The following is a 25,734-nucleotide window of genomic DNA, read 5'->3' as shown; positions in this document are numbered from 1 at the left end:
AGCTATTTACATCCAGATTTGCCTAAGGTGTAAATCAAGTGTAAGGTTTACAGTATGTCATCAGTTCATTTTCATATTGGATATGAACAGAGCATAGGGGCTGCAGGGTGATTCAGTGGTAAACAACTCTGTACGAAACTGGACCTCAGATCTTCACACTTCCTCCGTATACATCAGATCTGTCAGCCGCAACCCCAGAGGCCAGCGTAGGTCTGAGTGAGGTCACATCAGATGACTGCCCCCCATGCAACATCCAAACCAGATGTCTGATGAATTGCTCCTCATAAAAGATTCCTCTTTTACAATGGACCGTGGCATTGCCAAATAGGGTAAGACGGTTACATGTGCATTCCCCAGTCGTTAAAATTCTTACGGGTAATTCAGAATGGCCTCTGGACATGTTTGTAGAGACAAGCAAAAGGAAATTTCGCAATGATCCCTGTTTTCTGGATAACTTCATCTTTTCTCTTTTGTCTTGCTCTTATCTTTAGTTTGCGAAGAGGTAATGTTTCTGTTTCTGTCTCTGTCATCATGAAATAAACCAGTCAGATGAAGCAGTATTGTTTCAACTCCCTCCCAAAAAATGTCAAAAAACAGGCTCTGATAAGCTGAAAAAACAGATGTTGTCGCAAAAATCTGCTCACACTTGGAGCCGGCAGCTGTCCTGTGTGATACACTGCATTGAAAGGGCGGTCTGGCACTCAGTGAATATGTGCTAAGAGGTGATGGACAGGACCTGGCCTCCTCCTGCTCCTATCGTTCCCTGTTAGCGCTTCATCTCCTCCCCTGCTCCCTGCTAATCACAACTGACAAGTGATACACAGGACTGTCGACACAGATGGGTAGAATAAGTCGTGCTGACCCATCTGGGTCTGGGAAAATGAGCACAGGTATAGAGAGGACTGAGGGTGAAAAAGCCAAAGACTTAACAGTCATGAGTTCTGCTAAATATGCTTCTTCTCCATTTTGACGGCTACAGTATTTTCCATAAATTAATAAAGAGCGTGGAGTTACAGAAACAAGAGCGTGGCATGACCGAGCGTTGTCTGTTAGAAAGCTCTGTCTTCATTTAGATGCTGCTGTGAGAGGACCAGATGTTGAAAAGCTTCAGGGTTAAATGTACAATATACAAGTGTGTGTGTGTGTGTGTGTGGGACAGAGAGAGAGAGAAAAAAGGAGAGATGTAAGGGACAGAAAGTCTGACTACACAGTATGTACGTCAGCTTCTCTGTATGTGCATCAGCAAACGTGAGTGAGACTACATGTGCTTGCTTGGCATTTGCATATGGTGCATATATTCACCTTATGTGAGAGGCTGCAATCCCCTGAGAGCGTTACATGGACATCTGAGGGAACACACGTGTGCCCCCTGAACTGTGAACACATGTACTGTACTTATGCACACAGAAGATCTGCGTGCTGAAACCTTGATGGAAACGGTCCACTGTGATGCAACACATCATCAGTGACACTTAAAGTGAGATGAATATTTCAATGACCTGGTGGAGTGGGGACATTTGGAGTCAAGCTGGAGGGCAACCACAGAACTATTCTGGGAATTTCTCAGCAAAACAGAGCTCCCATTCCTCACGTCAGCATCCACACACTTCTCCCCAATTAAAAATGAATTTATGTCAAGGCAGTTTAAAGCCCTCAGCTTGGCTTGGTAACCTTGCAAAAACATATTATACCAAAACCACAAATCAAAATGCACCCTCTGAGATCGAATATGGCCTGAAATGTTTGTTTCTCAAAACACCATCACATTTAGAGAGAAAGCCATTAAAATAGGTCAGCCCCATTTTATACAAAAACAGGTTTTTTGCCGTTTAAATTTAAAAACAAAAATTGAATATATCTTATTCCTTTTTCAGGGGAAAAAATCTAAACATAAGTTAGATCTTGTGAGGACAACGCCTGCTGGGTTGGCTGAGGAAGGATTTGGGGGTTTCTCTGCTGCTGCAGTATCTTGCTCCCAGTGTGGAGTCGGAACTCGGGGGTGTGAATGAACTGAGACTCACGGCTGGTTGGAGAGCTGGTGACAAACACTCCGGATTTGCCCCTCAAAACGCCGAGTTACACCCTTACGGACACTCACTCAATCAGCTTAAATTCCTGAGCAGCGTTTATCCTGGAAAGTATCGGGAGCCTCTACCATTTCAGGAAAGACCGGGAAGTGGCTAAACAATGAACACAGTGAGCGCGTTTTATCGCTGAATGTTCACAGGACGGGACTGATGTTATGCAGAGACTCCTGCTGCTGCTGCTGCACGGACCGGGCCGTGGAACCACAAAGCAAAGAGGATGACAGCAGAAGTCAAAGAGACGGCGCGCCACAAAGGAGGGCAAAGCAGGACGCGTGTGTGCAGAGAAGCAGTGCCCTAGATCTGTACAACATCTGAGTTACTTTGTCATTCAGGCTCCTCTCATGCTATTAGGGCAGTAGTTCCTTCACTCGCACCTGGGAAAACAAAGAGAATGCAGCCAGTGGCAGCACATCTCCATGCGTAAATGGAGACGTATCTGTGCGTATTCGCTGTACTTTTTCATTATGCGTACAGTAAATGATGTTTGTTTTGTCACTAACTTCTGTCCTGTCCCATGACCACACTGGTATAGATGCATTATAGACTTCCTCATACTTCATATCTGCCATGAGTGATGGCGATGCCTGCAGAATCTGACAGTACCAGTGCGCAGAGCAGCACTCATGAAAAAAGCCTCAGCGCACCGGATCGCAATGGTTATGTGAAAACATGTGTCATCCCACTGTGCCGTGACCGAGAGTACGAGTCGTGGGTGAGGCTGATGTTCACAAAAATATGGAGTTCCCAGAGACTCAGGAGTGCGGTGTGTGTGGGGTCGCTTTCGGTTTTTCTCGCTCTGTTGGTCAAATGTGCAGACTGGAAAGCTGAATCCAGCAGCAGCAGCAGCAGCTCTGACAACAGACTCTCACATTCATCGTCTCCCCTTCACTTCGTTTCAGGCTGCGCGGCGGAGCTGTTGCAAACTTGCTGGAATGTGGTTTCGCCATTGTTCACCCTTGTATGTGCCTTCTTTTGGGTTGGTGTGTACTTAATCCGCTGTGGGGTACTTATCCAGACCGCCCTCTCCCTCCTAACCTTGTGCCACCTGGGCGAGGCAGCGGCGTGGTCTCTCCTGGACGGGACAGATGAGCAGCTGTTTTCATTCAGTACAGCGGCCGTGGTCGTGCTCATCTGCGTGGCCACCGGCGCACTCATGGTAGCACGGCTGAATCAGGGCATATCTGTGATCGTTTTCATCAGCGTAGTCAGGACTATATCACTATTCTCGCTGCACAAAGTACGGGCTACTTGGAGACCGTACGTAGCGTACCTCGTTGGAGTGCTGGGCATCCTGCTGGCGAGGTATGCTGACAAGCTCCTTCCCAACCAAGGGAGACACAAGGAGGGCTGCACCCCCGTGACTGGAGCCAGGGAAGAGATCCCTGTATTTAAAAGGCGCAGGAGGTCCAGTTCTGCGATAGCCTCAGACATGGCACACAGTCAGTCCAACAGTAAGTCACATCGCCGGACCTCTCTGCCATGCATCCAGAGGGACCAGGTAAGACGTTTCTGTCCCATTCAAGTTTTCTATTTGTTGTTTTTCTCTTCCGCTGTCGAGTTTAGTGTTTGAGCCGCAGGGATGACAGGATGGAGCAGCTCAGTGGCAATACAAATAAGAACTATTGGCCTTTTATGACTGTGGTTAGAATTTTCAGGTATATTTTATTATTATTATGGCTGACATTAATATTAAAGGTTTTATAATTAAAATAGTCATGTATGTCATTTATAGTATAACACCCTCACAACAACAATGACAATGGCAATGACAACCATTTATTATTATTATTATTATTATTATTATTATTATTATTATTATTTATATCATCATCATTATTATTATTACGAATTATAACAATAATGACAATAATAATATGTTATATATATTTATGATATATAAAAATGGTTGTGTTTTACATTGCAGTTTGGATATTACAGTTGCTTAGATGTGCTTGATGTTCTGATCTTTGACCAGATCTTATTATTGCTCTAATCTGTTTTGGACTGATATCTTGTCATTGTAAAGAGAAGAGCTACTTGCAGATATTGGCAGGAAAACAGGCCATAGCAATTCACTTTAATTTTTCTAATTATAATGTCTCATTACAAACATATACTTTTTAGATAAAAATGACATTATTTTCTATTAAAACAGTCAATTAAATCTACATTTTCCATATTTTCCTCTGAAATGTTTCATCTTTTTGAGCAAGTTGATGCTTCTAATTTATGTACACAGGAATTGTTGGAAGTGTAGCTCTCTTCTCTTCATTGGAAAATAAAGTACCAAATTTGGTATTTTGTCGCTGAGGGGATACTACTTTTAGAAAACAGTGCTTTCAAGTGCTGATGAAAAAGTAAAGCCGAGGATACGATGTCAGTGATTCATTTCATCCCTAATTATTCATGTCAAACATTTTCCCAAGATCACCTCTGAGCCACTGCCACAAAACTGACAAATGCCTTTTTATCTTTGTGTCCTAGACATTTAAGCCACTTGCCCTTCACCACTTACTGGGGCTTTCTGTCTTTAAACCTCAGGAACGTAACAGCTTTTAAACCTCCTCTTGACACTGATACACATACATACCTGTGCAGACTCATATCAGCTCCTCAGTCCTCCTTATGGAAAATCAATGAGCATGCTGAGCATGTGAATGGGAAACAGATTTTTGGAGTGGTCAAAGCTCTCGTTGTGACCCAGGAGTGCGGTTAGGTTGGGAGATGAGAGGGTGCACTGTCAGCTCGGCCACTTGAAAGGTGCCCTCAGCTCTCAGGGCTAGTTAGCGTTGTAGTGTGCTTGTTTGTTTTTCTTTGTGGTCACACACACACACGCACACACACACACACACACACACACACACACACATAGATGCACACATACACATATACATAAATCAGATATGAAAGGACTTTTACAGATATTTTACAGATTTTACACTTTATTCTGATTGATGTTTGACGTGTCAGCCGCCTATTAGAGTGCCAATCATTGTTAATTTGAATATGCAGTAGTTGAACTGCTGTGGTAATGGAATGAGGACGTATCTTTGTTTTAGATTGACTGGTGAACTGAAAAATGGCTGCCCATATAATTTACATTTAATATTTACTGTGTGGCTATAAGCATGCATTTGTAGGCTAATTATTTTACACTCTGCTGTGTTTTAACTGGCAGCGCGGCAAATTTTTGAAAGAATACCTAAACAGTTCACTTTTATATTTATAAACATACACAGAGAAATTATGCATTTAGTGTATTGTACAATTTTTGCTTTTATTCATTTATAAAAAATAAAGTTAGAATTTCAACGCATACTCTATACACATGCATTCATACAAAATTAATTAATTTGCTGAAAGTTTTTTTTTTTTAAAGGAAATGCAAATATGATTTTTTTCCTACTTCATCCAAAGTTGTTTTTGTAACTGTGAGACTTACCGAGCTGTGATAAATTAACTTTTTTTCACTTGAAGCCATATTTGAAAGACATTAACTTTGTGCAAAACAAAAAAGGCAGGATACCATTGTGTTTGGATTCAGACTCTATTACTGTAAGGGGTTCAAGATGGAGGTACTTAGGGAACAATAAAAATAGTCCTAAAATCAAGACATTAGTCGTAAACAGGTCTCATTGATGCAACTATGGCAATGAACCCATTTTGGTCTACTTTAAAATTTTATTCTTGCAGCAATGTCCCAATAAAAGCTGAGCAGGATAAAACTGCCAGGTGAACAAAGTGGGCAATATCATGCAAAGATGCAAACATTTACAACATCCCTGACTCTCCTCTGCTCCGTCACCTCGGCCATGCTGGAGCCCTCTGCTGAGAGATGATCCATACTGCATGTTTTTGTTCTGAGACAGCATTGCTCACGCTGTCTTCATAGTGTGTTAAAGTGAAGTTAACAATACACCAGATTTTCTGTAACAAAACCTGAGTGATCCACCATTCCCTCTCATCTCTGGCGGTGGTGCTAAGCAGTTGACCAGTTGTGGCTTGCCTGTAATTGAGACACACATGGTGTACATATGCTGTCTTAACTGTGTCTTGTCTGTGTGGTCTGTAATGTGTAAACAAGCCCATGCTGACCCACACTAGTCATCACCTTGCTCACACAGGGATCTGGCCTCCCTAAGGGGGGTCAGACGCACGTTTGGGGGCTACAGTGCAACTGCCACATGGTGACGGGAAGAGGAGAGATGCCAGACGGCTAATTGACTCTGCCTGGAAGAGCAAAATATAGACTAACTGCACAGCCGCGACATGGCCATAACTTTCCAGGTAGAGTCTCTCAGTTAGATGACTTAAAGAGGCTGAATGAGGGTTTAACAGTTCTGCTCTTTTATTGTTTTCAATAGAGTTATGATGTTTAAAGGAGCAGAAATAGAGCCATGACAAGGAGTAGATCTGCACTTTATTGACCCGATGATGTTTGCATTAGTGCTATGTGTCTAAAGTGTTTGAAGAATAGTGTGGAGTTGGACGACACTTAACTCTGTTTTTCTCAGGAAGCTTCTCCCACAGACCTCAGAGTCTTATATAAAAGCCCTTCAGATTGATAGTCACTGTGTAAAAACAGTTTATTCAGAAAATAAATAGAGCAAAGAGGAATCCCTCTGTCTCTTCGTCCTCACAAGCCTTAAAGCTGCCATGTTGCCCTCCTCCGCTTTGCCAAATCCATGCTCCGAGGCCATTCTTCAATCTGCACAACTGTAGATTTAATAAACAGCCATTTTCCCTCCTTTTGATTACAAATTGGCTGCCAGCATCTATCAGCTCACTAAGTAGGTGCATTTCACAACGCTGGGGTCATCCTCCCCATCACGAGCGTAATAAAAGAAAGTCATTATCAGCTGATCTGATAGCGGTTAGCGGGTGCCTCTGCGGGATAGTTCTTCTTCTTGGGTTAATACAAAATGACAGGCCAGTCTTCTGTGTTTAAGCTGGGGATATTGAACGGGAGGAAGAGGTGTGGTGTGGATCGCTTTTCACAGCGTGTAAGGAAATTTGAGCTCAAGGTTCCCCTGCTGCAGACATCAGTGCTGTCATAGAACTTTCTCTCCTTGCGAGCAGAGGAAAGCAGTCTACCATGCTGCCAGTCTAGTACATCAAATGTTTGAGCACCCCCCCCCCCCCCCCCCAGCCTCCCACCCCTTCTTACTGTGCTCTGCTCTCTGTCCTCCCACTGACACCAACGCAAATATTATCCCAACCAGAAGAGGAAATTCTTTCTTAACTTGGATGATAAAGATATTCTTGAAATCTATGATAATGACTTCCTGTGGAATGGGATCCAAACACAATTACTGTTGCTGTTGTAAATGTTTCCTGTTACTCTATTTTTGCTGCACCGTCCATAATTGAATTGCGTTTTGGATGAGGGAGGTTGTTGATAGCCTGTAGGGCAGTGATTTACCACTGGGCCACTGCGCACTCTCATCCCAAACAGCTTGTTTGTATTCTAAACACATAGCCTCGTGGGATATGATGTTTTTTGTTTTCTTGTGTAACTTTTTTCTCTTTTTGACTGGACTAGCCTCTGGGTTAGAAACGGTCTCATTGAAAGCCTCCCCCTGCATTTGGAGAGGAAGCTGATATCAGCATGGGGTTGTGTGTCTTGTGATTGGGCAATCCACTTCACACTTTCAATCCCCATTCAGTCCCAGTGTATTAGCTGCGCTGTGCGTGTGTGAGGAGGCAAGGGGTGGAGGAATTGGGGTAGGAAAGAAAGTAGGTCATTCAAGGTTTTGTTTAGTAGCCAGGCAAAACAGCAGGCTTACTCCTACCCCCCTGAATGGTGGAAGAGTCTTGCATTTGACCGACGCAGAGTAGCAACTTTTAGCGTGCTTGTGCTTCAGATTTGTATGTGTTACCTCTGCCATGTTGGCTACCCAGCATGAAGCCACATTACACAGGGCTTTGGTCTGCAGCCATGTAAACAAAGGCTCCTTGCCCACATTTCTTTGTCTCACCAAACAGACAGGTTCTGGACAAAGTGCTGCAATGGCCAGCTCCCAGCTGTTTAAAGGATAATACTGGTTTATTACAACTTGGATCCTGTTTTTATAGTTTTGGCCATCATGTCTATCAGTTGTGATAACACTGTACTCAATAGAGAAATTGCCACGATCTGGAAACGTGCTGTACAACAAAGTCTGATGCAGCAAGAAGCAGGGCAGACAGATAATACGACAGGTTATAAACAACCGTTTAGCCAACTTATCTGAACCACTTTATGTGGAGGTAAAATGTCAGTGAGTTCAGCTGAAATCTAGGTAATAATCCCTCTTTGCACAATGAAACTACGGAAAGTATGCTAAGTCAAATATGAACCAACAAGTTGGTCTTATAAACTGTGGTGGAGGTGTACAAAGGACAGTTTGATAGTTCTCGGCTTCCAAAAACTGACTAACCTTGTCTGACATTTTGGTAAATTAACTTATTTATTTCTTGCGGAGAGTCAGATGAGAAGATTTGTAGCAATTTCTTGTCTGCTAAATAAGAAGTTAGAGTCAGCGCAGCATAAAGACTGGAATCAGGGGGAAAGAGCTTGCCTGGCTCTGTCCAAAAGTTTAAGAAAATCTTCCACTTGTTAAATAATGAGATATACCTTTGGACAGAGCCTGACTAGCTGTTTCTTCCTGCTGTAAGACCCAGTTTAGTAAACGGAATTGTCCTTTAAACTCTACATTACATGGCTGTCCCATATGTGTCCAATTCTTTCATTACCTTAATTTAGAGTAGCTCATATCCTGAATGTTGCCCCATGTCTCTGATCACCTAAGCCAACTAAACCAGAGGTCCAGGACTCAGTTGACCCGTCTTCCCTCTCGTCCCAACCCCTGGCACGACCACGATCTGGCTCCCTACTGATTACCATGGAAATTATGGAAGGACGTCTGTGTGTGCATGTAAGCGAGAGTGTGAGTGTGAGTGATGTGCGCGTGTGTGTGTGTGTGTGTGTGTGTGTGTGTGTGTGTGTGTGTGTGTGTGTGTGTGTGTGTGTGTGTGTGTGTGTGTGTGTGTGTGTGTGTGTGTGTATGTGTGTTGCCAGCAGCTTGATGGCTGCCAGCTGCTGCAGGCTGAGAGGTTGAATCGCTCAGAGAAACACGGAGGGCCTCAAACCACAGACACAACCCAACGCAGCTGGAACTGCTAGACAGGCACAGGCCTCCAGTCCTGACACACAGCACACTTATTAACACCTCAGGATCCTAATAAGTGCCTCACATTTGAATTCAATAGCCGAATTCTAAGAGAATTATGGATTTTTGTGCGTGTGTGTTGAGTGGTAGATTACATGCTGTACTTTCTCCTGCTGTCTGTTCAAGACTAAAGCAATTATGTCACTCAAGTTTTCTGTGTTACCATAAGAGACCGACTATTTCAGCGATGGAGGTGAACAGAATGTTCCTGGCACAAATGTGTGTATTCGTGCAGTACGGTTCTGTGTGTGTGTGTGTGTGTGTGTGTGTGTGTGATGCAAAAAGAGAAAGAGAGCGTATTTGCATGTTTTTGAAGAACCCGGTGCGCTTGCACTTATAGGTGTATGCATGAAAAGAGTTAGGTATTGTTTCAAGTTTTTTTCTGATATGATACCTGACACCTTACCGTTACCTCATGCTGATAATTCACTTTGAGAAATACAATATAAACATGTTTTTTACAGAAACTTCTCAAATCTTAGCTGTTTCCAGAAGACAAGCAGCCACAAAAACAGTGGCAGAGTTTTTTTTCTTACTGGGGCAAGTTGTGGGCTTAATCATTTATTAGAGAACTATGGAATTTGTTGTAAATACATGAATATACAAGGAGAAGTGCAGATGTGCGGCAGTAGTAAACCCTTTTATTAATTTTACTGTACGTTAAAAAAAAAGTTTAAAAAGGTTTTTGATTTTGATAAATTATTGATAACATTCAACACTCTGAGACAAGTGGTTGATAGGACACAAGTCAACTTTGAAAAAAACAAAAAACTGAAATTCAGAAATTGAAAAAAACAGGCAGAATAACTTCCACACATCCACATCTCACAATTCTGCAAACAAGCAACACAGAAAGGGACTGCAGTAAAATTGTGAAATGGTTGCAGGGGTTTCGTTTTCAAGGCTGGGCACTGGGGCCCTTCCTATGGCTGCCAGTCAGCTAACAGCTAACTAACAGCTCTGCCAGGAGTTAGCGGCACCAGATCAACTACTGTAGCCTGTCACAGGTGGTCTCCTCCTGCTTTTCTAACTATCTGTTATCTGTTTTATCTATCTGAAGTGTCTGATCTGATTCAACGCCATCTTTCTTGGTCAGAACCAAAAAGAACTGAGGTTTGATTCCCAGCTTTACTGTGTAAAACAAGTATTTGTGTGTGCAACGCTAAAGAAATGTTTTTGTCCCTTAAAGGACGGGCAGGTTAATAGGTGCCAGTATGCATCCGGTACGGCAGCACATCACTTTGGGGAACTGAATGCAACACGTTCGCCTTTCATCTCTATTTATCCTCCTGAAGGACCTTTTCAATCACACGAGGAGCCCACCTTTAAGACAGTGATCCCTTACATGAGGGGACATTCCTGCGCTTGCCCCGGTGCTAAATGAACTGGAATGTGCAGGTTGAGCAGGCCCTGAAGGACAGGCCTGTGGGCCCATTCACCCAACCCTCCCCTCCCTGGCCCTCCTCTCCCCACACACCCTGACCTGAGCCAACACCACCATCCTGGGCTGTCACCAGGTGTGCAGCTGGCCTCTGCCGAATGAATAGACACTCTCACATCGCCCTGGGAAGTGTGTGCTCGAGTGTGTATGTGTGCATGTTTATGAGAGGGAGGCAGAAGCAGAGAGGGGAGGTGGGTGTAGTGGTGTAGTCCTAGACGTAAATAGCTGCAGTCAGTCAGTAGAATGTGTAAAAAACAAATGGAAGAAACAACTGTTAATTTCCCCTCTCAAAATGTGCATGTGCATATTTGGGACAGCAGTGCCCCTAAAATTGATCTCATGGCCTTTGATTGGTGTGTGGGTTCAGAGAGGAAGTGCAGCTAATCCCTCAGGTCCAGTCTGGCCATTGTGTCTCCGCTGGAAACAGTGCAGGCCGCAGTCACTGCCGCTGCTGCTGCTGCTGCTGCTGCCATGATTCATTTAACAAGCAGGAACATTTTGAACCCCTCTGACTGTGGCTGTCCAATAAATCCAAACATGGTCAGCTATTAATTGATTATTTATTTCAGGAGTATGACAAGGAAGGTTGTTTTTACTGATGGATGATTGTATTTAGTTATCCATTGCCTACTTGTTTTTGTATGACTACAACTGGATAGCCTATTGCATGTTTTTTTCTATTCATATTGTTTATGCAAAATACATTTTCCCCCAAACATCACAGTCACAGGAATGTTGCTCATTATTTCCAAAGTACACACAGTTTTATTATTTCTTACACTATACTTTTAAGAGCAAATTGTCTTAGATATTTTAATATTTTGCCCCTTATGAGCTTCTCTAGATAAATTGAGTTATCATGGAGATGTAACTTGCTCAAGCTCCTACTTTGAAATGAAATCCTTTGTACCCAAGTATGACTTTCAGCTAGTAGGCTGCATGTCTGTCTAGCTCAGTGGCGTGGTGCGAGGAAATGTGTTATTGTAACCTCTGCCTGGTGAGCCCTCCCCGTCCGTCCAGCCCGCTGCCTCACTGGCTCGCCATGATCCTGTCTGTCCCTGCAGCCAACAAGGCTTCTGCTGTTCCCTGCTCAATGCTATGTTTTACTCTCTAAATATGTTAGAGAAAAAAAAAATCTGTCTGTACAGCTGTCTGTCAGTTGGGTTATTTCGCCCCATGCAGGGGCCGGAGTCTTAGGGTTTGGGTTGAGGGCTGTTTTCTCGTAGTCACTTTCAATTAGTCAGACATTAAAAGCACAATGTATAGCTGTAGTTCTGTGCTGAATTTGCATGACGTATGAAATGTCTATATGATTTAGACTTTTATGGACACGCCGTATACTTGCAAATACCGAAATAAATGCTGGTTATGATGCTCAGTTTAAAAGTGTGGAGCCGTTTGGTCACATTTCTGAATCCACTCTGCAAACAGAAACCCCTAACCGTGTGCTCAAGGAAATTTGTTATTTTTATTAATTAAAAATAGCAATATTTGTCGAGGGAAGTGACAAATAAAAAAGTATTCAGCTGATTTAAAAAAAAAAAAAGGTTTTAGAAACATTTTTACTCAGTGATTCTAGTGTTGCCTATTTGTCTGAACATCATTCCTTGTAAAGAAAAAAAAAGGCTAGTTTCTGAAGTGTGAGGAAGTTGGCACATTATTACTTATTAATGTAGGACACTAGAAGAAGTTTAGAGGAATTCTTTTTTACTTCAATGTGCTAAGTGCAATAAATATTTGATTTTGTTTTTAAAGAAAATGTCGTCTCAAGTTGACATTAACTTGTTAGGTACATTATCGGCCTCAAGTTATTCCCACATATGCAAGAGTTTAACTACACTGTATTATTCAGTTTGAAAGTGCAAGTCTCTAAGAATTGTTGAGACAAAGGGGCTGAGGCTTATCCGCAGTCGGCTCTCCCAAATCCCTGTTCAGGCTTTTCTCTTTTTGTCCGTGAGGATTATAATAAAGTGGTGACCCCCTCCAATGCTGCGTACTGCTTTAACCACCTGCAAACACACACACACACACATGCTCCAGCAGACAAGCTAGGCAATGTATCATTGATTTGTTTCTGCTATGCTCTGCCTGGAGACACTAAACGATGTCAGGGCTGACGTGTACTTTTGTTGGTGACATCCGTTTATACTCGGCCACAATCGATGGCTATGAAGAGCATGCTTTTCTGTGGGCGCATGTGTGTGTATGTGGTCAGACAAGTCCTGTGTCGTGGAGATATTGGGATGTTGGTTCCGAGCGCCCCTTCCTGCCCAAGATAGCCGAGCTCACCAGCTAAATGCTTTATGGAGCACGAGCCAACCCTGATCCACCGACACCAGTTCAGTTCACTTCTTTGCCTGGAAATACAAGAAGTGAGAAAAGAAGTGCCATGACAACATGTGAGCCTTGTTGATAAGACGCATGGCATTGTCTTAGAAAACTGCAAATGAGTCCCCACCCACAGCCCTCGCAAGCCACACAGATACCCTCATAACACATACCCTCATGCCCTGTGTGGTTCTGAAAAGTCTTCCCATGTTGTAAACAGAGGGTGAAAATTGAAAATGGGACTCACGACCATGTGATTGGGGTTGAATAGGCATGCAGGGCCTTTATTTTAATGGTTAGGTGCCCCGGGCTGCCTCAAGTTTCTCTCTCCATACTCTCTCTCTCTCCATAATGTTTTCCATTAGCTGCTGTTCCATTCATACTCTCGCTGATCCCTGCATCGTCTCCTCTGGGGCTGGACAGCTTAAATGAAATCTCCATACCTACTGTAGCAGACACCTTACCTCTCTTCTCTTCTCTTCTCTTCTCTTCTCTTCTCTTCTCTTCTCTTCTCTTCTCTTCTCTTCTCTTCTCTTCTCTTCTCTTCTCTTCTCTTCTCTTCTCTTCTCTTCTCTTCTCTTCTCTTCTCTTCTCTTCTCTTCTCTTCCCTCTTCTTTTCCCTCTTCTTTTCCCTTTGCCTTTTTTTTTGCTGTCTGATCTGTCCCCTCTTTTTTGTCAGTGGAAAGAGTTTAGAGTCAGGTCCTCAGGCTCAAGGCAGTTTAGCAGCCTCAGATCCTGGATTACAATGATGGCTCTGAGACCACATTGGAAATTCTGTCTTTTATTGAACAGTGCTACAACGTTGTATGTAATTCAGCACCTCTCTTTCATCTTTTCTTTTTTGGCTTTGTACTTGAGTCGGTGTTAGTGTGTGTGTTGACATTTTTTATCATGTTTTATCATGTTTTTTCCTCCGTGGATAATGAACCCTTCACCTTCTGTCTCGCTGTCATGGTCAGACTCACTTCAGTGTCAAGATTTAAGAATTGTGAGAGGTTTGGCAGGTGATTCATCAAGGCTTTGGAGAGAGCTTTTCCATTGTAAGGATGAGGAATGGCATGTGGTGGTTTTGGCAAAGCTCCACAAACTGGAGAGGCAGAAGGACTTTTGACGTCATCGGGAAACGTGACCCACTTCTCAAGAGGCGAGGAGCCTTGGGCTGGTTGAGCAGATGTTGCACAGATGAGCCTGCGCGTACGCACACACATACACAGAGACACACAGAACCACACACATGAGCACCTACCCTGTATGCAGACTTTCTACTCAGCCTTTTTCTTTCATTAAAATACCCACAGAAAAAAGAATCAACTGCACAGGAACTTGAGTGGGGTGGTGGAGCAGGAGGAGGAGGGAGGGGGGTTGTGGTTGTGCACAGGCGTGAACTGATGTGGTCGATCTTTTGCGCTTTCTGGCAGAAGAGGAAAAACACCACAATAGAGAGGGTGTTTGTGGGTCATTCGGGTCATATCTGGTGGGTTTTCTCTAAATTGGTCCTTGAGGGGAAGAATAAAGCCTGAAGCAGCTTCTAGGGTATGTCTTTACCCTAGAAGACATGGCTCCTGTTATGTAAGGTGGATGTTGAGAAGACAAAGTGATGTTAGGCCCAAGAGAACCACTCACTCAGTTCTCCATTGGATCCTTCTTGCTCATCAGCCAGAGGCAATGTCCTCCTCCGCCTCCTGTCTGCCATCACTCTGGCACTTTCAGATGTTACATAAAGCTTTTTCTTTCTGGTCTGTCAGTTAGTTAGAAGTGTAACAGTGCAATAGGCTCTCTTTATCTCTCTGCTATTTGCACCTTTTATTGAAAATGCAAAAGGTATAGAGCTTGGGTGGATCGTGCAGCTCTAGACTGACATGCATTCATACTGGGGCATTGCAAAGTGCAACGCAAAGCTTTCTGCCCCTTGTCTTCTTTTATTATGATTTTAAGAAATAGTTGAGAGGACCATCCTCTTTTTCTTCTCTATTTATCTGTTTGTTGTCAGGTTATTGTTTTTTCATGTGCCATCATGTTAATCTGAACTCAGTCCCCTGTGGGAGATGATAATATTTCATCTAATCTGATTTCACCCCCTAAACCTGATACACACATCAGGAGTTGTGGTGTAGTGGATCTGGTATATAATTTGTGGTAATGAGGAAAAAAAACCTCAAGCATTTTACAAATTTTAGTTGATTAAATCAAATCGTGGACACAGAACATTTGTTCACAGTGCTCGCAGCAATTCTTTGAGAACCAGAGAGGGTAGTGGGCAGAACGCTTCAGCCAGCGAACATCACAGGCTTGACTATGTAAACACCTCATCTCAGGGCATTTTTCCTGCTAACTTTCATTGTGATTATACGTGGACCTATTTTGATATATACTTTTGGATTTCATCTATGTTGCATATACATGTCTCTGTCCATAACGGGGTCAGAGAATTTCTCCATTTCAAAAATTTGCATCGCTTTGCTATCTGCCAAGCCGCAGCTGGCAGAGAGTTCTTATTTTCTGAGAAAAATCTGCAGAATATCCCAGATCTATGGAAAAGGGAAACATCAATGCTTATTGATCACAATCATAAGCTTGGCTATGTGCTATTGATACTGATATTATTGATATGTTGATATTGTTTAGTTTTAATCGTGCCCTGTTTTGGCAGCTGAGTCCCACTCTTTTGTTATTTTTTTCCCCGGGGAAGAATTAGAGGCTTTATCATTTCAGGCAGATGTTTTTTTCTGTGTGTTTAGAATGCAGGCAAAGTCCGGAAAACAAAATGGTGGCTCCTCCAGTGAGAAGCTACTCGCACTGTCTATGATGAGCTCATTATTTCTGAAATGTCAGTGGTAATGAAGATTGGTCACCTTCAAGAAGCAACTCAATTTACTGTGACTGAGGTCTTTACGTTTCTCGTCACGCCCAGTGTACTCTGTTGCTGAGGGACGGTGAGGTGAGAGCAGACCTGACAACATTATATGCTCATTCCTGCTTCGTTTCACGCGTGTCGATATTGTTGCTTGACAGGCAGGAATGCACGTGGATGTTAAAGGAACTACAAACAGGCAACATTCATGAAATGCTTGTAAATTCATACACATGCTCGCACGCACACACACACACACACACACACACACACACACACACACACCTGCGCAATGGAGGCTGGAGCTTGTGATGTTGCCACAGATGTAATAAGCACTCATTCATTTCCACGTTGGCAGAATGTTAAGACTGATTCAGGGGCCGGTGGATGAAAAGGTCAGTGGGCTTGTTTTGAGTGAGTGTAAGATTTCCATCATCACGCCGCACACTCTTCCAGGCCTGCTCCAAACTACACAAACAGTGTCTCTGAAGCCCCTGACAGCCTCAATTCTGCCATTAAGTCAATAATCTGCCCTCACTCTCCTCCTCCTCTCTCCATCCCTCACGACTGAGCTGCTGTTAGTTTACGTACTTCCCTTTTTACTTACCCTCAACAAAGCTTGTCCAAACAGCAGCATAACTTTCCCCCTATGTGTTTCCCTCTCTCCCACCGTGCCATTTTCCACCATTCTTCCACTTTTTCTCTCCCCTCCCCGCTTCTCACCCAGCACCTTTCATTGTTTCCAGACAGTGGTGAAACATATTGAGGGAAATGTGTGGAACGGTAGAGTCTGTTTGCACGGAGACAGACAGGGACATACACACATGAACACACATACACACACTCACGGGAGGATTTGTTCCAGGAAAGTGGCATCTGTGCAGCCCATTAGACGGGGATTCAATGGACCTGTGCGGGCCTTTTACATATGGTGGTCAGCTGCAGGAAAGGAACTGGAACCAGGGGTCACATTTGAGAGAAAACATTAGGGGAGATGATGCATGGTGGACACACACACACACACGCACGCACACACACACGCACACACACACACACACACACACACACACACACACACACACGCACACACACACACACACACACTCTTCAAAGTCCTGTAGTGCCCTTTCCCGCTGCCCTGGTAGCATCGCACCGGCCAACTAGTTCATATCCACAGGACCTGGCTGCTGGTTGGAGCAGCTGGCTAACCTGTGGCTGTAAATAAGCCCTCACTCTCACACATTTGGAGCCTCCACACATTCTTACACTCATTTCCTTGACATTTGTTCTTAGGAAGTCGTGCATTTAGGGAGGGATGCGTTAAGGGTGTGGCAGGGTGGACTCTGAGAAATCAACACAGTTTTATATTGCAGGAACAGTCCAACCTACTGCAATACTTGGTGAGATGAGTCTCCAGAGTGCAGGTCTACCCCCTTGACTTCAGTGAGAGAAGAGGATCAAGTGAGAAAGAAAGGAGAGAGGCGAGAGAGTGAAGGAGTGTTTTGCAAAGGTTTTTGGGAAGTAAAGATAGGAGGAGGCTGTCTGTTCGGGCCCTGCATCTGCAATTCATTAGAATATTTGTGTTTCTAGGTCTGAGTTGACTGGACCAAGTATGGACCCAGACCAGACCAGGCCAGGATACCTCCTACTGGGCCAACACTGTTCTGCCCTCATATCTTACTTTGAACTTTTTTTCACTATTTCAATGCCATTGCGCCAAAACGGCATTCCTATTACGTGTGTAATGGATAAAACACATGCAAAAACATTGTATTGTAATGTATGAATGGCTCATAAATTTTGGTTTTCACTTTTTCAAAGATATAAGAATTACTCAGGACTCCTTGTAATACTCATGAAAGAATAATCATATTTTCAATACAGCATTTATACCATTATGTTTGTGTAGTTTCATCTGTTCATTGCTTTTATTGTTAAAGGTATACTATGCAGGATTTGTTGGTTGGTGTTTGTAAACACCCACACACATGCACAGAGAGGGTGAGATAGAGAGAGAGCAGCTGTGGTAGATCAACAGATTAAATGAAGAGAGTGAAAAGGAACAAAGCCATGAATCAGATAAATAAAACGTTTTTTTTCTGATTGTGTCATAGCACTTACATTCTAAAGCACAAATAAACTCTCCCACATCCACATTGCTGGATTTGGTGTGAATGCAAGCTTCATCCTGTCCGCTGCCCTATCTGCTTTGCGTGTATGTAGCTTAGCTCGGCCCTCGGTCAAGCAGACACACAGACCTGCAACATCCATGACACAGAGCCAGAGATGAAGAGCGGAGCAGAAGAGAGAGAGACAGGGACGGTGATGTAGCCTGGTTGCTACGCTTCGAGTCCTGACTTCACACCTTGCACACTATTGGCTGGTGGCTACACACCCACTGCTCAAAGGACACCCATAAACATCCAGGACACTACAAAATAATAAGAAAATATAGGTAGAGGGCTGTGTCTGTAGATACATACACAGTCTCACATTTCTAGTAGGTCATAAGTGATAATTCAGATGGATCACTTTTGTATGAGATGAGTTTTTGGACAATCTTAAAGAAGTAATTGTCCAAAAACATTCAAAGGAGAAAGGCACTGACTGCGATTATAGTCACACATTTGACATAGAGTAACCCATATGATAGTCTGAAGTAACTTACATTACATCATTGCACTGTTGTGAAACTGGAGAAGATTGCCCATTTAACTTGATATGCTACCTTTTGTAAATGCAATTTAAAACAATATGATTACATGCAATGTGATTATAATTTTCAGAAGTTTGTCAGTAATGAATTACATCAGGAAAGTAACTCAATCATCCTACTTCAGATCATGTTCGGACAGCCTTCTATGCTTTTAAAAGTTGGTCATAGCCAGGTAATCTTATTGGAGTGAATTCTAATGAGAAAAAGGTTCCTTCTGGGTGGTATGTTGTTGGTCAGGGTGATATTACGAGAGGCCATCAGGGACCATCCCACTCATGTTGTTTGAAGATGTGTTGTGTCAGAGCACCTGGTCAGAGCTCCAGGCAGCGGATGTGACTGCACAGGAGGCTGCATGAATACGAGACTCATTAAGTTTACTGGCCTGCCAGGTTGACTGCAGCTTACTTTAGCGCATACACACACACAAGATGTACAAGCTCACACTGTGATGCATGTCTGTATACATGGTTTCTTGTTAATAGGTGCACAGATAAGACACGTTCACACACTTTGCAGGGACAGACAGAGGGAGGGAGAGCTATTGGGCTTGTAAGCCTATAATCAGATCAACTTAGATATGGTATCATTATAACCAAATTAGTGATGATGCATAGTATAGTATATCAGGTTTTGGCCAGAGCTCAGTCACATTTGTGGCAGAGAAGTGACATGGAGCACTTGTCCCAAATGCAATAACTGAACTTGCGTCATGCACATTAAGGACAGTCTAAAATGCAGATAGCAGAGTGCAAGAGCGAATGACGCCTGATGAAGCTCACACATGTAGCGTTTTGTAAGACCATAGAGAGAGATACATTTGAACATTCACTTCTGACTGGAGCTGCTGAAGTCACACAGCTGCAGTCACAGTGCGTATTTTGATCAGTGCTAATCTAGTCTCCAGTCTCACTCCTAGCACACACTTTTTCTAGAAATAGCAATCAAGATTGTTTTTTCAACAGGAGACATCAAAACACTTGCTTATAATTTCTAGTAAATACTTATTACTAATTTAAATCATCAGCAGTGTCACTCCCTATATTTTCAATTGGAAATTATGAATATCTAGCAAAATACTTAAAATACTTTTAAATGTACTCATGAAAATCAGGACTCTCACTCATGATGGTCATTAATTAAGGCTTCAATGCCAAAATACATTTTAAAATCAAATCTATATAATACCACTGATGCAGCCTGTAAGAGAAAAGAAAACACTCCTCAACCTTCAATTAGGCTTTTTTTCATATGTCTGAGATGAACAAACACGGATGTAATGAATGAATTCCACTCAGCTTACTTTGGTTTGAGGGTCCTGGTATTGTGCACACTGCCTCACTGCCATGCTGTCACGGCTTAGTGGGACACTGGCATAGAACGGAGCAACCGTTAATGTCATTGGCAACACCTCCGCTTTTTCCTACTGTGACAAGTCAAAATGCCTCCTTTTAAAAAGGCCTATTCTCCAGTAGTAACACCGCTCCCTCTCACGCACAAGGACTAAAAATACATAAATTAAACTACAGGTAGCTGAAGCCCAAAATGTTACTCCTTGTCTTACAAAGGTATTATGTGACTGTTTATCAAGATAATATATGTGTTTTATTTGTTTTCATTTTGACATTTTGTGTCAAAAAAATACAGAATTAATTGTTCGAGTGAAAACGCAGTCAGTGCTGTTGTTGAGTTGAAACTACTGGAGCCAGTCTCTGCTTTTGTTGGTTCTGGTGACTCTCGCCATCTGTCTGGACTCACCTAATGGTCTTTGTGGTGGGAATGCGCAAAGCCTCAATAATGGAGTCTGGATCACATGTTTGTCTCGGCATACTCTTCTCTGATAGGCCCGTGGTTCTTAATTACCAGAGTGACTGTTTATCCACACTGTTTGCCTGGATCCTTATCAGCCCTAACAGTGTTTTAACTCCCAGCGGAGAATGTGTGGGAGATGGTAAGAGGAAGTGTGCGTACGTGTGTGCATGTGTGTTGTGACGCACTATAGCGCAGGCCTACATGTCACCGTGCATGTTTGATGTACTTTGTCAGACATGGGTCGGAGTGTGTGGAATGCAGAACAGGCAGATTTTGCAAGTGATATCCTGGTGGTGGTTGTGCTGATGAGGCAGTGTGAGTGCTCCTCGTTGTTGGAACGGAGAGTCGTGCTTGTGCTCTGCCATCAGAGAGGGGACACTCGTGTTGAGGTTTTAGCGCTGAGTGTCAGGTTATTTCCTCATTCCTCAGCACTCAAGCAAATGTTCAATTTGCACGTTTTGCATTCCAAATCAGAAGCTCTTGTAAAATTGTGACGATTTTACAGAGTCTGGACTGTAAAAATGCTCATAAAGTGTATCATCGGTCTGCTATTTATTTAAGGCAGAGCTGAGTTGATACTTTGTGTGTATACATGATGTATGCATATGCTTTTGCTTGTGTGTGTGTGTGTGTGTGTGTGTGTGTGTGTGTGTGTGTGTGTGTGTGTGTGTGTGTGTGTGTGTGTGTGTGTGTGTGTGTGTGTGTGTGTGTGTGTGTGTGTGTGTGTGAGTAATGGTCCCTGTTTTATTGCCCCGCTCCTCAACAGAGTCTATGAGTAATCACATAATGCCTGCTCTGACGTCAGAGCTGTTTCCATGGTAACACAGTGCTCCCCACTCTGGGGAGGTGCGTTCATTTTTTTCCTTTCCCCCACATCTCTTCCTATGTGCGCTCAAAGCTCCGGCTTCAGATGGAGACATTACTCCTCAAGCTAAAATCACCTCCCCCTAATCTATAGTTTCACAATGTGCTTGTATGATTAGAGCCCCGGACTTTGCCCTCTTTTAGCTTCTGCTGCCTCTTTTTTTTTCATTTCATCACCATCTCTCTACGTCTTACTGTGAGCCTCTCCCCCCTCTTACTTCACTGTCCTCTTTTTTAGTCATCCTCTGTGTCTTGCCTCCCAGCCCTGTCTCTTTCATGATTAGCCCCCATTTTACTCTCTGTCCTCTCCCTTCCCCTCGCCTTTCTTCTCATCTCCAAACTCCGTAATGCCCGACAAACCACCTCTCCTATTTCCATGCCAGATGTATTCATTTTTCTCCCTGCCTTTCATGCGCTGTTGAATTCCACTGAACGGCCGACCCCTATTTTTTTTTCTACAGGCTCTTCCTCTTTACAGTTTTGCCTTTTCCTTTCTCTTTCCTCGCTCTGGTGAAAGGGCAGTCTCGGATGAAAAGGAAACATACTCCCTTGTGTATCCCTGCCTACGTGAGATTTATATAGCTCCAGCCATCCCCAGAGTGCCAGAAGACAATAAAGCAAGTTTACTTTCATAACTAATTTGAAAAGGGGAAATGTATCGTGAAGAATCATCCAACAAAGAAATCACCTGTCTAATTTTATGGCTGCTGGAGTGCATATGTACTGTATTAATTCATTCGTAATGAGGCTCACATTAAGCCTGATATGTTTGGTTGTATCACTCTAATAACCAGTGTATTTGTGTACACTAATTATTGAAAAGCCTTTTAAGCATGATAGCCAAAATCCATCAGTGTCCCGTAGAGTCTGACTTTTTCCAAGCCTGAAAACCATCAAAATGTCAATAATGAGGCCAGCCTCAAGCTCTAGCTAGCAGTGGCCGGACTGTCTGGCTAGCCAAACACTCACACAGTGAAGCAGTTAATGGGTCTGTGTTATGTCTGTTGTCATTGCTCAGAGAGGCCGGGGCTGAAAGCATTACACTGCCCATTTCCAACCCATTTCCTTCCTCAATTGAAAGTGGTGTATCACTGCTAGGATCAGGGGTATTACTGTGTCCCAAAAACACAGCACTGATCCACCGTCGCCTCTCTGTCATGTTGATGCTCCACTCTGTCACTCATCTAGTCAGGAGTGTGATTTGGTGGCTAACAATGAAGACTAACTGGTTGTCTGGGTGACGTGTTTCGGTCAGGAGCAGGGCAGCTGTAATAGACTCTGTGTCTCTCGCTTATCAACAGGGCTCAGCTCGCACAGGCGTCCGTCTTCATTTTCCAATCAATTAGACTTCAGTGGAAAACAGGCCATCTAACACAGGTGCATGTGTGTGTGTGTGTGTGTGTGTGTGTGTGTGTGTGTGTGTGTGTGTGTGTGTGTGTGTGTGTGTGTGTGTGTGTGTGTGTGTGTGTGTGTGTGTGTGTGTGTGTGTGTGTGTGTGTGTGATAGAGGAAAAAGAGGCAAACACAGAAAGCATGAGGGGCGTTCACGAGTGATGTTGTGTGTGACTGTGCAGTTTGCCAAACAGGCAGCCATACCAGATGATGGTCATAAAAAAGGGCTGTCTTACAGCTCAGCCCAGAGTCATGAGTGGGTTTCTGGCTTGCTTGGCCTTGTTTCAGTGGCCCGGGGACAGACAGAGCCTTACCCATTACTGCGTTCTTGCATGTGACTGGAGTTTTGACCCGAAACACCGGGGGCGTTATCGAACCATAACCCAACGAGCCATTGTTGCTTGAGGGGAGGCCCGTTCTGTCAGCACAGGTTCCCCAGTTGCCTGTAGCTTAGTGTGGCACTGCCAACTCAGCAAAGTGATCGAACCCAGTCAAGGACAGGGACAAGGTGAGGGTCAGACCCAGGCTAGATGGATTTGCATACTGCAAAGAGGATGTGCCATCTAAATACAACTTCATGCAAGAACAGAGCCAGACTAGCTATTTCCCCCTGTTTACAGTCTTTATGCTAAAATAAACTAACAGTCTCCTTGATGTAGCTTCATATTTAACAGACAAAAATGAGAGTGGTATGTGAGTGTATCCCAAAATAGCAAACTGTGCCTTTAAGTGAATCAGTCTCATGTTAATGTTACAGCCCATCAGATGTTAATCTAGCAGTTGGTATCACACTGTATAAAAGATTGGAATGAAATGTGACACATGGAAAATGCACTGGTCTACTAAAACAATCTCCCTACATCCTGACACTCTTTAGCTACTGGCTTCCAACTTTTGACAGTTCATTATTGATTCTGTGATTAATTCAGTGATGTTGTAATCACTGACAGTGAATGTTTTGGATGTGTATAGTAAAGTATGTGTATGGCTTCTTCTTCCACTCTTGTCTTCAGGAGTTTTACAGAAGGGCCTGTTCACACCTGACATTAAAATGCATCTCGGGTGACACAATCACAAGTGGACAGCTGTAAATACAGATGTGAATCAACACAAAACACATGGAGATCAGATCCGGAGTACACACGCAACACGCTGCCTGATTTCCATTTATGCCGAAGAGTTTTGATTTTGCCCATGCGCCGAGGTCTTTGCAAACTTCTTTTAATTTCCTGCAGACTAGGCACAGGCATTGCTGCCTCCCACCGGTTAAAAACAACAGTGCATTTGGTCTTTGAAAACAGGAATGATATATGTATTTATTTTCATATAAAGCAGGGAATTGAGATCCAATCACAAGTAGTCAATCGAGACTACATGTGGAGACACATTCTAAAGCCAGGTGTGAAGTGACGTACTTAGAGCTGTCCACTTGTGATTGGATCACCCAAGACGCATGTTACTGCCAGGTGTTAACATCACGGCCAGACCTGTAAGCTCTCTTTTCTCACCCGCCCCCCTCCTCTATCCCCGCAGGTTGTCTGAACCAGATCCATTTGGTTCAGGCTGGTACAGTAGTACTAATCAGATTATATGGGGAAAGCTAATTTGTTTTGGGGTCTGCTTTGCATTAGATTAATACCCACATGTAGATAATAAACATGCAGATTTTTCAGATGGGAAAAAAAAAAGACAATTTTCCCAAAATTTCCATGGTTTTTAACTCCGGGGTGGCCATTTTGTATTTACAAGTCTTACAGAGTGAACAGTACTGCCTTATCAACTGTGCAGTTGTGGCTGTTTATGGCTCAGTTTTATGATACCTCTCTTATAGTCTACCTCCTTAATTAATTGAACTACTTCCCATTATACTGGATTATCCCTTCCAATTGTTTGAGCCAGGATTGTGAAAACAATCTTCGCTGATGGTCATCATTTATCCAGAGTTGCAGCAGACGTTATTTGTTTCTGCTTTTACATGCTCTACGGAAAGTGCAATTACAGCAATTACAGATGAGAAGTCACACTAGCTTCAGGCTACAGACCCCCTATTTCAGACATATGCACATATACAGTACGTGGGATGAACTTCTCCTCGACACAAGCTTAAAACCAGGATTCATCTTCCTTGTCATTGTTTGATTAATTATTCTGCCATCATTACTGATTGGCCAATTAACAGAATAACAAATGGAGCATTGGACAGTGCAATGACTGAGTGAGGTTAAACACAGCCTCCATTCTGTTTTTATTACACTCTCCATCATGTTGTCTTCGCCTCTTCAGATGGTAGCAAGATGAGCCTGCTGTTCTGTGGTGTGTTTGGACCATGGCGTGGGGAGCAGAATGTAAAAGGCAAAGGTCTCAGCAAATTGTTTCCTCAGCTGTGCTGCAGAGCGGACTGTTTAGGACATGCTAAGAATTTAGAAGCCCTTTTAGAGTTGTGTTTTCTTAAACTTTGTCTGTTGTGAGAGTTTTTGTGGTTTTCAGCAACAGAATGCAGAAGTTTGAAGGCACCATTTTATCAAGAAGGAAAACTAGACAAGACATAAAAATATGCCTTTTTTTCCCCTAAACAAACACAAAGTGACATCACGCACACTTGTGTTCATGCTCATGATCATGTTCACAGACAGGACACATTGAAACAAATCACTTTCACAGCACCTGTGAACATAGGGTGCAATGTTAATACAATGTGCCAGAATATAAAGAGACTAAAGAAGTCTTTACATTCTGACCCTGTCTACTAGGAATTACAATTAAGTATTGAATTAAGTTGCAACAGTATGCATTTTAGAGGACATGTGATCTCGCTAAATTACACTTTGTCACCCTAATGATGAAATGTTAATTAAATCGCTAAATGATAAAATTTTCACTGACAACATATTTAATTTGTGTTCTGCCAAAATATCAGATCTTACTTTGCAGTGTCCACTCATGGCAAATACTGCATTAATAAACTTGTGTATGGTTATGTTTAAACACTTGCAGCATTCATTTAAAAATCACTGTCTTTGTTTAATAGGGAACAAG

At 43.1% G+C, this 25,734-nt stretch overlaps 1 protein-coding gene across 1 annotated transcript in view; it reads left to right on the top strand.

Moving 5' to 3' along the window:
* Positions 1-2,661: 2,661 nt before the first annotated feature.
* Positions 2,662-25,734, top strand: part of LOC133982085 (cGMP-inhibited 3',5'-cyclic phosphodiesterase 3A-like) — a 67,620-nt gene continuing 44,547 nt past the window's right edge. The window contains exon 1 of the mRNA XM_062421000.1: positions 2,662-3,585. Within this exon, the coding sequence (XP_062276984.1) occupies positions 2,662-3,585 (924 nt within the window). The remainder of the gene's footprint in view (positions 3,586-25,734) is intronic.

Source organism: Scomber scombrus, chromosome 6, assembly GCF_963691925.1.
Source record: "Scomber scombrus chromosome 6, fScoSco1.1, whole genome shotgun sequence".
NCBI classification, from domain to species: Eukaryota; Metazoa; Chordata; class Actinopteri; order Scombriformes; family Scombridae; genus Scomber; species Scomber scombrus.
Note: the sequence above shows the minus strand (reverse complement) of the source record. Positions and strands in the feature narration are given on the sequence as shown.